A 14,085-nucleotide genomic window follows, 5' to 3' on the forward strand; every position below is an offset into this window, starting at 1 on the left:
TCTGGGGAAAAAAAACACTGAAAATAAGTTTATTTTTTTGAATTCTATTGATACAAAACTAAAGTCTCCATAATTAAACAGTTCCTTCTATGTTCTCTGATTTAAAGTTGACCAATTTAAACAAAACACACACAAGAAATCACACGTTGATACTCCACAATTAAGACACAGATATTAGCTAAGTTGGTTCAATATAAAAAGTGTAATTCACCAAGAATAATTAATATACTGCTAGTTACATCCATGAATACATTTTTAAACCATCAGATCTCAAAAAGGGATAGTGTACATCTAAACTAAGGGTTCAATCAAGTCATCTATCAGTGGAAGATACTGCTGCCCCCAGTTCTTTCCTAAGTCTCCTTCCCTACCATGAAAAGTTGATACATGGGACATATGTGGATTAGAGGGTCATGAGGCTGAAGTGGAAGGAATAAGATATCAATCTCACTTATGGAAGAGGTAGAAAAAAAAAGAATGGTTTCATTCCTTCCTTCTCCTCACTGCAGCTTCTACCCATGCAGTTATTCATCTACCTATGCCTTGCCTTGGAATAAACTGTCCATCAAAGGACTAGGAGGAAGGAAGGGAAACAAAGGACAGATTCACAGTCTTTGCACCAACAGATCACTTGATCCAACTCTAAGACTACCGAATTACTGAACAAAGTCCCCACTGATTGAATTGGCAAATGTACCAAGTATGTACTTAAGGCACTAATTGAAATGCAACTGAGGTCTATTCCACTGATTCAAGTCGTTTTAAAACAACCACCTTTGGCAAGAACTCTTAGTAGTTAGTAGTAGTCAGTTTAGTAAAAAGTTAAAATGTAAGAAATAGATAAGTACCAACATGCAGTAAAATATTATGTTAAATATAAACACAAAGCCAACAGTATGAACTCGAACCATTAGATTTTTTTTTAAATAGAACACAAAATTCTCAACAAGATAAAACATACATCTAGAAATAGATAACACACAACTTCAAACAAACTTCAACTTGAAGCAACTTCTGCTAATAAGGCTACATAATTATCAAGCATTTTCTGCTTGCTATGACTTCCAGGTTATAATTACAAGATGGCAGGTACCACAGCAATACTTCAGGTCTTCTGTAAGAGTCAAACACTTTTAAGTACAGCTCGACTTCGCCGGAAATTATGAGTCCTCTTCTCCTAGAGAAAAATATTAAAATACATCAAAACATAATTTCCCTTCAAATCAATGCCCCTAGAAGTTAACCTCTTGTTTCAGAGGGTTATAAAGGTTGAACAGATAACTTGCACAAAGAAAGAAATTATATAACAGGGACCATTATACAAGGAGGAGAAACAGCAAGTTTCTCTTTCAATCAATGGTTTGAAGTGTTTAAAGGAAATCTCTAATTCACCAGTGCAATCATGGTGTTGCTTGAGATGACAGGTGAACCTGATCATGGCAATCATCAAAATAGCTGCCCTCTGTGCAAGCATTTGAATTACAAATTATAATGCAACCATTAAGGATATAAAAGGAGTCATTCATATTATGTGTCTTCGTTGCACGAATTCTATTATACTCAGTACTGTCTTTGGAATTGAGATACTACCAATATTGAAGGGCCTTAGCAAGTAATCTTGTAGGTAAAACTATTAACCACTATTAAAAAATCTGCACCACCTCTTCAGACCTGCTTAAAGTGAGTTAGTTAGAAACAATATGGTTTTAATTGTGCTGTGACTATTACCTAGCTCCTAAGAACTTGCAGTCTTATTCATACCTTAAGGTAGTCCTCCTGTGTTACAATATTGTTCCTCAAGCGGTTGTCTGGATTACACAGACAAGACACCACTGTCTGTATGCTTCGGTCCACAGATTTCTAAAATATTTAAGTTTTGTTAGCTTATGGTCAATAACCTACACTTCATGTGCTACAAAAGCCCTTTATTGCAAGAGTTTGGTGTCTACAGAATTTATTTTAAAGTTATCTTTAGTCTTTAGTTATGTAATGTCAACATTCTCGGTTCAATATATGGGAAATTGGAATAACAATGTAACCCGTCTTCTGCAGATACCCAAAGACCAAATGTATGTAGCCTACAATTTCAAGAGTCCCAGGAAAACAGGTCTCCCAGACAGATATATGAAGTATTTGTTCCCAAGGTCTGAGACATCAGGGTAAGGATCTAGTGTTATAATCTAGTGTTATAATTCCATATCACTTAGTTTGTTCTTTAATCCAGAGCTACCTTGTCTGATGCAACAAGCTCAAATAGGATCTTCAAAAACCTCCACATCTTCCTACCATAGTTCACTGAAGCCTGATTTTCTGAGCAACCAGATCCTTCGGCAATATACTATGTCAAATGTTCATCCACTTAAAGACACGCAGCTTCCTTGTATAACAGGAAGTCAGTAACAGTACAAGTTGTCCTCTAACCTGAGGCTTCCAGCATCAGAAACAGACACTCACAACTGACCATGAATCCACAATACAGAAGAGGAGCTGTATATGTGTGTGTGTAAAAAACTTCTTCCACACTCTCAGCTTCCTTCCCTTTCTGTGTTCCAGCCCCATACCAGCAAGAAGGTCTCTTACATAGTTGCAATGTAAAGAGAATCTTAGAAGTGGTTAGGTGTACCTTTTGTGGACTGTTTGCACATGATTGGGTTGTATCAGCCATAGAATAATCTCCTTGGTCAGTTCCGGGATCCATTTCACCACCATAATTAACTGTGGTATAAGCCTATGAAAAGTAAAAAATAGGTGTGAACAGGTATTCTATATGCTGGCTACTGTTACTCTGAAGACTGAAGGAAGTCTATTTCTATATAGTAGGTAGCCACTTTAAAATGGGTAGGGCTAGAGCAGGGTCTGGGAGACTACCGGGGTTCAACAAATAAGGGTAGTCATTTTCCACTCTGTGCATTTTCCATGAAAATATTTAACAATTAAAATTTGTATTTTGGAAGAAATGAGAATACAAATTTGAAGTTTAGACTACATTGCCAGCCAGGGGACTACAGGAGTGATCTGAACTTTCAATTAAGGTAGACAACTCACAGCAACTTCAGATGGAGCAATAATATGAAATAAAAAGGAGCAAGTGCCTTTTCCTTCCCATTTAGATCAAGTCACATTCTAAATAAGCTTTCTCCTCTCACTTATATAGGTCCAGGACATTGGACATATGTTGGTTCAAGGAAGTTCACTCCAAACAAGGTCCATGCTAGTGAAAAAAAGGCAATGAGAGCCAGAGGCTGGCTCAGGTGAAAGAGAGAAGGAATAGGAGAATAATGGCAAGGTGGCAGGAAACTATATGTTTCTATAGTACTTGACCCAGAGCCAAAGCACCAACTGGAGAGGAACAGCAACCTTCTTATGGGTAGGAAAGTGTGGGGGGGGAGTAAAAAATTAGCTCAAGGAAGGGCCAGCAGGGCAAGGATACAAGGCCTTGCAACAAACTTGTGGCTTGTACCTCAATGCAACTTAAATGCATTTTTCAAACATTAGGGTCTTCCAATAAGGAGATCATTTACTTTCCAGCTTACCAAAGTGTGCATTTCTACTTTTAAAAAGTTTCTCAGGCTTTCCCCAAGCTGATTCAAAGCCATTTTTCCTGAACTAGCTTATCCTGAATGTCCAAGTTGTTTTGGGCACATGCTACTGAAATGAGCGGGTAGCAGTCATTCTTTTACTGCCATTTTCCAGTACTTAGTTCCTTATTCCAAACAGAAAGTATTTTACTATACAAAATCACTATTTGGGTAGTCCTTTAGTATAGCGATCCCCAATCTGTGGGCCACGGACCCCATGTGGTCCGTTGACTAATTGGAGGTGGGCCGCGAAGGACGCCGTCTCCCCCCCCCCCCCCCCGGGTGTCATTGTCTCCCATCACTCCCAGATGGGACTATCTTGTTGCAGAGAAACAAGCTCAGGGTTCCCATTGATTTGTCATCGTCATGAGTTAAAATGTCCATGAAAATAAAATGTTCCTTATGTTCATTGTTGTGGCGTGTCTGTATCTTATTTTGAAGGGATGTTTAAACATTACCATAGCGATCAGAGAGCGTTAGGGCAGTGGTGGAGAGTAGAGGAGTAAACTACCCCCCCCCCACCGGGCCTCAGTAAAATTGTCAAGCATTGAGCGGTCCCCGGTGATAAAAAGGTTGGGGACCACTGCTTTAGTATATTAACTCAGTTTAGATTGGCAATTAAGCTTTTATATATATATATACATATATATATAAAAATACTGTCCTCTTACCGGAGGCACAATGTAACTTCTTGGCTCTCCAGGAGGCCACTGGGGTGGAACCTTAAAAAACCAAAAGTTGCAAGTTAGCATGTAGCAATCTGAAGAAGAGTTGGTTCTTATATGCTGCTTTTTCTCTACCCGAAGGAGTCTCAAAGCGGCTTTACAGTCGCCTTCCCTTTCCCCACAACAGACACCCAGTGAGGTGGGTGAGGCTGAGAGAGAGTCCTGATATCACTGCTCGTTCAGAAGTTTTATCAGTGCTGTGGCGAGCCCAGCTGGCTGCATGTGGGGGAATGCAGAATCAAACCCAGCTCACCAGATTAGAAGTCTGCACTCCTAATCACTACACCAAACTGGCTCTACTTTCTGCAGAGGAAAGTATTCAAGTAACTTAAAATGCTAGACACATTCAAAATAATACATGTATGAAAAAGCTATTTTTCCAAGAAGTCTGAATGTACACAATTTAATAAAATTAATGCAAGAATGTCATGAACAGAATTGAGCGTATGTGGCAGCGTTCACCTCTTCAGTGAAAAAGGAAACAAGTAACAGATTGAGTACTATAATCCAAATAGCACTATGGAAGTCAGATTTAGGCATTGTTGCATTTACCATGTCCCATAGACAAACTATACCAGCAGTGAACCAGTAAGTTCAATCACTATAAACCCATTGTGTCAAATAACTAGGACCATTTTTTCTCTCTGTTTATGCCAACAGCCATGAATAAGTACATCTAAATCTATTCACAAGTTCTGACAATTACAAAGTAAATTTGTGTACTGCAGTTAAGCAAGGTTCTAATTTAAAGTTTAGCTTCTACATTTAGATCCCAGTACAGTGCAGCAAGCTGTAGCACCAAACTCATATCTAGGGTATCTAGAGTTAATCCCTTCTGCCATGACATTTGTTAGGTGACTCAAGGCTAGTCATTCTCTGCTAGCATAAACCTTACATGGCTCCTGTGATAAAACAGGGAAGCAAAAAACATCTATACCATCTTGAACTCCTTGGAAGAAGAACAGGATAAAATATACTGTAGAACTGACATCTTCATACCAACCTGGTAATTGTAAGTTGGCTGATATCCTACAGGAACTTGCTGTTGAATTAGTAAAGTTGGCGAACCATAAGGATATGCCTAAAAAACAAACAAACAAATATCTTTTCAACAAGCTTCACCCCAAAATTTAACAAAACTTTTTAAAACTGCCTTGTTTGAAAGCTAGCAAAGACAATATTGCTGCCTGTAAGATGCTGGGCTCATGGACCAATCATCTACAAGTATGTGTCTAACATCCACATAAGCCAGATTTGGCACAGAAATGAGATGAAAAATGCAGTAGTGCATACAGCTGCAAAAGTAAGGCATACTGAACAATATGTCGAAAGAATGTATCAAGTCAACTCATGAGTTTAAAGGGTCAGGAATTAGTTATAGCAGATTCAAAAAATATGCTTATATCAACAATAACTGGAAAGAGGAAGGCTAGACTTTAAATATACAAATACCTATCATATATTAAATATATCAAATCACTTCCATCAATTTACACTGTATACTTTATACACAGAACTAGTAAAAAAGCCCGCTGCTTCTGCAAATGCAGCAAGCGTTAGTGGTGAATGGGTTGTGCTGCCATCTACGTTGTGCTGCCGGCTCAGTACTGATGTCATGGACCGGCGGGCAGCACGGCAGCCTTGCAACTGGCGGTCCTCTGCTTGGCCGCAGCCGCTAGTGGGTGGCCAGCGGCACTTGGGCATCAGCAAGTTGGCGCCGATACCGCCCTAATCTCATTCCTGATTGGGTGGGAGGAACTTTAGAGGGGCATGCTTTATGTCACAACTTTGGGAAAAAATATTTTTAGCTTTGCCTGCATGCTTGAATACTTATTCGTTGCTCCAGGCAGTTCGCTTTAAAAAATCTCATCCCTGGGAAAAGGGAGGTGGGTGCAAGGGCGGGACACTGGAGGTGGAGACAGTGTTAGTACTTGCATGATGCTGGGTGGATAAGGAAGTGCAAATACACCACATTGTAAGGGACTAAAACATGTAGATTATTCATGGTCCTCCTGGATAAATAAATATTAATTGCCACAGATGCAAGGGAGGTGCTGTCCCCGTGACATAACCCATTCAGATATCATTGCCTGCTTGTTGTGACAGGGAAGGATGAGATGCTTTGAAGTTGTGAAGGATCCCAAAATATCCTTTCATCCATATCCTTAATGTCCAGCAGTGCCAGGCCCTCTGAAAGATCAGCAGGAGCCAGGTACATTGTAGTAGTCAGGACCTAGCTCAGTAAGCATGGCGAACGCTCCATGTGGTATAACCTGGCAGAAGATTCCATCCACCATGTCTGAAGTCAGATCTAACAAGGGAGCCATTGAAGCTGGGGCCCTGATCTCCTGACATAACAGATTGGCTAGCAATGCAGTGTAGCAACAGTGAGTTTTCTCCTGCCTCCCTTCTGGAGATTGACGCACAAACGGCAGGCCTCACAGATGGAGTGTTGCACTTTCCTTCCTTGGGGGGAGGGGTTCCATATCGGCCTTGAAAGGGAATGCCTTCCCCCCACCTCAGGGGTCTATGCCCTAGGCTCCTTTATCTCCCCACCCCCACACAGAACGAGTTGTTTGCATTGTTCCCAGTAGAAAAGAGGGGGGGGGTGCCCCCCACATTGGCTGGAAGGACCATGTCCCCCCCTAGGGTTGCCACCAACAGCCTGTGAAAAGTTGTGCCCTGCTGCCCTAAACATGCAGGAAGGTCCCTGGGAAGGGCTGAGGCACAGGAGCAGCCATTGTGGTTGTTCCCTGTCCAGGAAGTGGTAGGAAAAACTGTAAGTAGATGGGTGTGGCCATCACAATTGCTCTGTCCTAGAGGTGGTGCAAAAGCTGGGCAGCTGATGGGAGCAGCCATCACAATTTCTCCCTCTGTTGGAAGTGGTGGGACAAACTGAGCAGCTGGTGGAGGCAGCCATCACAAGTGCTCCCTGGCCTGCCAGCTGTGCAAAAAACCTTTGCGCTGCTTGACTGTATGACAAGCTAGTTGGCTTGTAGGTGTCAGTATCACCTGGGCATCCAGAGGCACAATTGCCTGGACAGGGTCTGCCCAAACCACCATCCATAGGGGACGCTATGTTGGAAGCTACCACCAGCACCATGATGGGAGGGGTAGGTGCCACCATTATGGCGGATGTTGATTCACAGTGTGTGGTGGGGTAGAAGGCGGGGGCCTTCTACCCCACCACACACTTTCTCTTGTACCCACGTGTGGGGTGCTTTACCTGGCCCCTTTGAGCTCCCCCACTCCTGGGGTGGTCTTGGCTCCCTGCAAGGGTTCAGCCCTGCAGCTAGGGATTTTTCAGGGACTGGAGCAGTCTCACCACTAGGACACGCCGGCCCCTTGTGACTCCCACAGCACTCTGCATCATCCACCTTCTAGTCCCCAGGGGGCTATCTCTATGCCACTTTTGAGTCCCCAGCCTTTGGCATGGAGTCAGCAGCCTCCTTGAGATCCTTCCTCATAGTCTAAGGCCACAGGCTTGGGTCGCAAGGAAAGTCAGGGTATATTTCAGTTTCAACATTCATTTGATGCAACAATTTACACAAGGCTGTTACGAAGAAATATCCCAAAGATCCAGATAGCTATTAAGTGTACTAGTCTGTCCCGAGATTAGGAAGCAGCAACAGGAGTATGCTGCATCTGTACTTCAAGGTTACCATTCAATGTAGAAATGCCTAAAATATACAGCAGCATACACAAAGGCAGAGGATCCTGCCAGCAGGCTTACAGCCAAACTAGCAAGGCTAAACAGACAAAAGGAAAGGGAATTTGGCAAAGAGATAGGAAACCAGGCTTCCCAAGGCTAAAGTGAATGTAGATATTGCTTCCAAGAGGAACCATATACAACGATCATCCAAGTCTGTTTTATCCTTAAAATCAATATTCCTAAGAGATTAGTCTTGTGTCTTCTCACTTGCTTTATTACTCAGTTTCACGTTGGGCTTTGAAAAGTGCCAAAGGTGTTCTTGATGTCTGGTATACAGTGATGTTATATTCTCATCTTATACAATCAGCGCTTATGCGCATTTGAAAAAGAATTTACACCTCTGGGGCTGGCTTTTATTGATATTAAATTAGTAGAATGTGGGGAGGGGGAGAACAGTGAATACTTCTACTGGTTCTACTACTGTGTTATCAGACCTGAAATGCACAACTATGAGGTAATCCTGAATTGAAATACATTCTGAGCAAGCCAGAGAGAAGTCCCATTATATAAGCACCCCATACTTCTGCATAAACAATGATTGTTAGACCTACATATATCAATTTATTCAGGGAAGAAAGCAGTAAAAGGCATCACAGGTTACAAAGCTCCAACCAGGTGAAACTTCTAATCCAACTGATAACCATTTAACATAAGCATCTGAAGTAACAAAGATCTCAACATTTAACCACAGAATGCTATCTAAGTACAAAAGCTCATGCCTTGAATAAATCTTTGTTGGCCTTAAACATGCTTTGAACTCAAATTTTGTTGTGCTCTCTCAGATCAACACAGCTACCCATTTGAGTATCCCAACAGGAAAGTCTTACCTGAACATATTGTGTTACAGGGCTCATCACAGCTGGATGCTGCATATATGTCTCTTGGTTACTCCAAACACTGTGGAACTGGGGTGTGGGTGAATTAATAAGTACTGGTCTAGACTGTACATGATAGGTACCTTGAGAGAGAGAAAAGGTTGACAAAGCCTTCGTATCTTTTCAAAATACAATCTTTAAGCTACTTTAAATCAGCAGTGCTAGCACAGAAAAAAATTCCCACTTCTATAGAAGCTACAGCTAGCACTAATAGAAATGCCACTAGACTATACACCATTCTCAAAGTTTAAAGTATTTAATGTTTTAGAGATAAGACATTAGTCTTAATAATGTTAAGACATTTTCATAGAGACTATCAAAAGTAATAGTACGTACATAAATTCGGGTGTTTTCTTATTGCAGGTCCTAGCTTGAGTTTCTTCCCATGGAAATTTATTTGCGACTAGAAAAGAAGCATGGGTGAGCAAGTCTGTTTTATAAGACTAATATTTAATTTTTTACTAATGGGGTTTAAAGTACCGACAAACTACAGCACTTTCCTGCCACAGCTACCTGGATTTGCTTTTGAAACCACTCGTAGCTCCAGTTAACCTGGCACATTACCCATTAGCATTTTTTGTTAAGACCTGAAATTTTAAGGAGTATTAATAAAAGTTAGAGAGTTAAGCTATTACTAATACAGGCCAAATGCACACACACACACACACACACGTAACTCAAATAAAATACAGGCAAAATAATCATTAAAAAGTGTGGGTACAAGTCACAAAATCTCAAATTAGTATTCTTAAAATGAGCCAAAAAGAAGGATGTTATATAGATAAATGAATAATATAAATTACCAAACAATTTTTCAATTTAAAAAGTATGCAGCAGGAAATCTAGCAAGGCGGTGAGTGAAGCTTACTCAGGCTTCTTTCCCCCAGCACAATTATCTTTGCTAGGTGTATTCACAAGCCTTATTTCAAGGGTGATCTGAACCTTCAGGGAGGGTGGTATATAAATATAATAAATAAATAAATGCATCAATAAATCATCTTTTGCGATATAATGGTTTAAGGTTTCATTCCTTGATATTTGGTAACAACTTCTACACAGCCAGACAAGCTCTGAATTATCACTTTACCAGGTAGCAGCCTAAACACAGGGCAAGAAGATAGAAGGATCTGACAATTGAATACTCATTTTGGCAAGCAAAGCAATTAAGCATTGTTTCAGAAAAGTAGTCACTCAACCTGAAATGTATCCATTAACTATCTAAGAAGTCCCTACTCTAATGCAGTGCTTTATCCAAGGCTTATGCAGATGAACTCTTGTTATACATTTCCCATATAAGACAGCAACTGAATTTAGATCTAGATGTAATCACTACATGTAAAATTAACTTACTTCTACAATTTTTTGTACATCAACGTTGTCCAAAAATGATACAAATCCATACCTGCAAAGGCAACCCAAGATTAACATGTTAAAGAATTGAGTTCCACTAGTTACATACTAGGACAGCTATGCCAGTGGACTTCAAAACATAGGGACACATTAACATACACAGCCCAAATGAGATTTCATTTAAACTAGACTGAAATGCTGTTGACTGATACTGCTGATCAGGGATAGATGACTTTTGGATAATTGTATTTCCTTTAAAGAAGCAGGACAGCATGGTGGATATGCTTTCAGATCTGTGCCTACATATGGAGATGTAGCACATCAAATCTTTAACTAGATTCAAAACACCGCCTTCCTGAAGAGAAGTAAGCCAGTCCAAAATTATCCATGCACTGATCACATGCAGTCTATATTACTGCAATGTTACCTGCACAGGGCTTTGAAGACTGTATAGAAGTTTTAATTGATATGCAGCAGAATCATTATTTGGTGCTAGGAACACTAGAAACTGCTAGTTAGTTCAGATGCTCATTTATTTGAAACCAATATATTGGAAGGAAGGACCATCTACTACTCCTGTATGAGCTTGCCCATTTGATAAGTTCTGCTTCAAAGCGAGTTGGGCACATCATTATGGAATTCCTGTTCAAAGCAGTTGCCCTAGTTTATTTATTCCATTTGTATCATGCCGTTACCAGCAAACTGGTTCACAGCGGTTTACAGTAACACTGTAAAACCTCAAGTAAAAACATCAGTTAAAAATACATTAATACCAAAAATACCGCTAATAGCATAAAATACAACAAAGATAGCGATAATACAATAAAACTCCCTAAAGCAGCCCATACTAAAATATATCCCTAAACTTTTGGGAGGTTGTGCGCATACATGCATGCATATGCATCATCTTGAGTTCACTGCAGTGGTTCTCAACCTGTGGGTCGGGATCCCATTTGGGGTCGCTTGGCCCCTTCTGGGGGGTCCCTAGGTTGGTTGCCACAGCAGCGGGCAGGCGGCAGCGGAGCCATGGCAATGGCCACCTCCATGCCACCTGGCCATTTTGCACCTGCGCGCGCATTCACATGCTTGCACGTGCATCCTGCCTGTGCACATGCGCACACTGACCCCGCTGCGCCGCTGTTGAAAACCGGCAACTCAGAGCGGTTGAGAACCACTGGTTTATCATAACAGAAAAATGTTGGTTCTCAAAATGCCAAATACTAACCTCAAAATTTTGTATCTTTTTTACATCCAGTTGCCTTAATTGGTTTATTGTGTTTATACCCTGCCTTTCTTTGCCATCCAAGGCAGCTCATAAATTCCAAGTTAAAGATACAGAATAGAAACTTTCCTGTAGCCCCTCTCCTATTTCTCCCTCAAGTCTTTTACAACTGATATTAATTTGCATGCATATCCTACTTTTTTGGCTCCACTGGTCACTCAAGGTAGCTGATAGGCAGTTATATATAAAACAGGTACACCAATCCGATACATTTTTAGTTTGAACTTCTCCAAGGTTTAACTTTCAGCCATTAGTTTCAATACTTACTTCACTGTATCGTTTCATAGAAGCTAACAATAAAAGCATGATGATACCAACTGAAAGTCAATTTGTATTAGATAAAGAAACGTAGTCAGAAGTAAAAGCACTAAATTTCTTTTGTCAAGGCACACTGTGTTTAAATTTCTACAGATCGAGGATATGCATCCATGTGTTTTATCTAACTAAACTAGAATAACCATCTCCAAAATTAAGCAAGTACCAGCTTAGTGAGAACTTACCAATGAACATGTACTTCTAGGACCAGCATAAACACCTACCTAGATCTATCAGAAGAGCAATGAAGAATAAGCTGAAAAATTAAACTTCACACTTCTGTCTATGAAGAAGCCATACCACTGTAAAAGACTTAAGATATGGCCTCAGTTCCTTCTTTAGTACCAAGACATCATGTCCACAGGTGTCATTTTAAGTCTCAACCTTTCCATAGGGCCTGCAAGATGGAGCTCTTCCACCAAGTGTTGCGGCCAGTGTAATTAAGATAGATGGGGCCTCTCCCAAAGTTAACAGGTACATAAGGCTACTTCTATTCGACCTTCTGAGATACAATGAGGGCAGTCTGTTGAAACAGTTGAGGGGGTTACATCTATTTTTCACTGGTTGAAATGTATATTGTATACTGTGACATTTTATGGGGATTTTACTGTGGGATTTTATGATGTTACCCACGAGTCATTTTATGGGAGTGGTGGGTGACAAATCAAATAAATACTATAATGTGAAAACTGACCTGTGTTTGAGCAATGCAAAAGTACTGGATTAAATATGATCCTTTAACAATAAATTGCCAGTCCAAGTTTAAATAACACATTAGGAATGTGTAATAAAAAGCCTATGCAGCGTCCGATGTGTGGTGTATCGTATAATGCAGTAGAGAAGGCAGGGATAAAAACAAGAAATTAAAAATGTTAACTTCAGTATGCTGATAGTGAAGCAACTACATAAACAAGTTTTCCAAAGAAAAAAGAAAAGTGTGCTTGTGATTGCACTTTACATTTCATATAGCTCTTAATACTATTTAACAGTAATTTTAAAGCAAAAGTGCAGATACCTTTTTATTACATAAAATAGCCCTAAATTGCAGATAGTGTCTCAAGGCTGAGAGAGAACTGTTTGATTTCTTGGTTCAAGAACAGTTGGGCTATATTATTACTACTACTACTACTGCATCCTTATAAAGCAGTTAATACTGTTTTGTATACTAGTATCTTCCAACCTACTGCAAATGAAAACATTAATAGAAAACATGTTATGTTGGCATCTTAATCAACTCCTTGTATTATCACATTCTATAAAAAAAATCAAGTAACCACTGTGATTCTTGGTAAAGGGGGGGGGGAAATCCTCCTGGAGAAATCAAAAGCATACAGGACTGGGCTATTTTGGTTGGCCTTAAAAAAATAAAATTAAAAAGATAGTTTAAACCAACATTCTGCTCACCCCTTGGACACACCAGTTCTATCCGTGATTATTTTCACTTCTTTGACAGTGCCATACCGCGCAAAGAAGCTCCGAATTTCTGTCTCATCCATCTAGGGTAAGATTAATAAAATTGAAAAGCATCATCTATTAAAATATGAATATTCCAACAAATATTGCTCTCCAAGTAAATAAACCAATTCATCTACTCCTAGCACTGCTAAATTCTGGTTTTCTATCCAAGCAATAGAAATTAAAATGTTTTTTCTGCATGTATTATAACAAAGTTGAAATAATACAATAATCAATTAAGAATATACAAAGGGTTGGCTCTCCCCCAGCACATATGCTGTACAATGGGACACCACAGCATACAGGACTAACCCACTCCAGGGACCAAGGCAACCACCCTCAGGTACTGAAAGTATCACTGGAGCTCAGCTCCCCCTTCCTTGTTTTCTGACACACACCTTCAGAAGTCGATGCTGCAGGGCTTTGGGTACTCGGGATGGAAAGGTACCTACCCTTGTGTTAAGAAATTACATCAAAATCTATTAACTGTATCAACAAATTGTTTGAGAGACTAGTAAGCAACCTCAGGTCCATCAGATAGGAAACAAGCTACTACCAATCACAGAAGCTGGCATCTTATGTTGAAAGACTGGGTTAGTACTTTTACTGAGTGAAAAATTAGCTTCTTATTATATTTTCAAAAATTGTACTTTTGCAATGATTTGAATTTTTTTTAATCCCCAGTATATCAGCCTCACTGATTAGTTATATTAGATTATAGATAGATATTCTGAAGGGTTTTTTCATTTTAGTGACACTGTTCCATCCATTATATAAGGCAGGTATGGGGAGA

At 40.0% G+C, this 14,085-nt stretch overlaps 1 protein-coding gene across 3 annotated transcripts in view; it reads right to left on the reverse strand.

Annotated features, from left to right (window-relative positions):
* The window catches only part of DAZL (deleted in azoospermia like), a 16,444-nt gene continuing 2,359 nt past the window's right edge, over positions 1-14,085 (reverse strand). For 2 of the 3 annotated variants that reach the window (XM_077303753.1, XM_077303751.1), the window contains exons 3-11: positions 13,242-13,333; positions 10,241-10,292; positions 9,227-9,293; positions 8,843-8,973; positions 5,307-5,384; positions 4,250-4,300; positions 2,624-2,728; positions 1,762-1,860; positions 1-1,177 (exon numbers count right to left, since the gene is read on the reverse strand). In XM_077303753.1, coding sequence (XP_077159868.1) covers positions 1,124-1,177; positions 1,762-1,860; positions 2,624-2,728; positions 4,250-4,300; positions 5,307-5,384; positions 8,843-8,973; positions 9,227-9,293; positions 10,241-10,292; positions 13,242-13,333 — 729 coding nt within the window. In that variant the 3' untranslated portion in view covers positions 1-1,123. The remainder of the gene's footprint in view (positions 1,178-1,761; positions 1,861-2,623; positions 2,729-4,249; positions 4,301-5,306; positions 5,385-8,842; positions 8,974-9,226; positions 9,294-10,240; positions 10,293-13,241; positions 13,334-14,085) is intronic. The other variant, XM_077303752.1, reaches the window with a different exon arrangement.

Source organism: Paroedura picta, chromosome 11 (genome assembly GCF_049243985.1).
Source record: "Paroedura picta isolate Pp20150507F chromosome 11, Ppicta_v3.0, whole genome shotgun sequence".
In the NCBI taxonomy this organism is placed as follows: Eukaryota; Metazoa; Chordata; class Lepidosauria; order Squamata; family Gekkonidae; genus Paroedura; species Paroedura picta.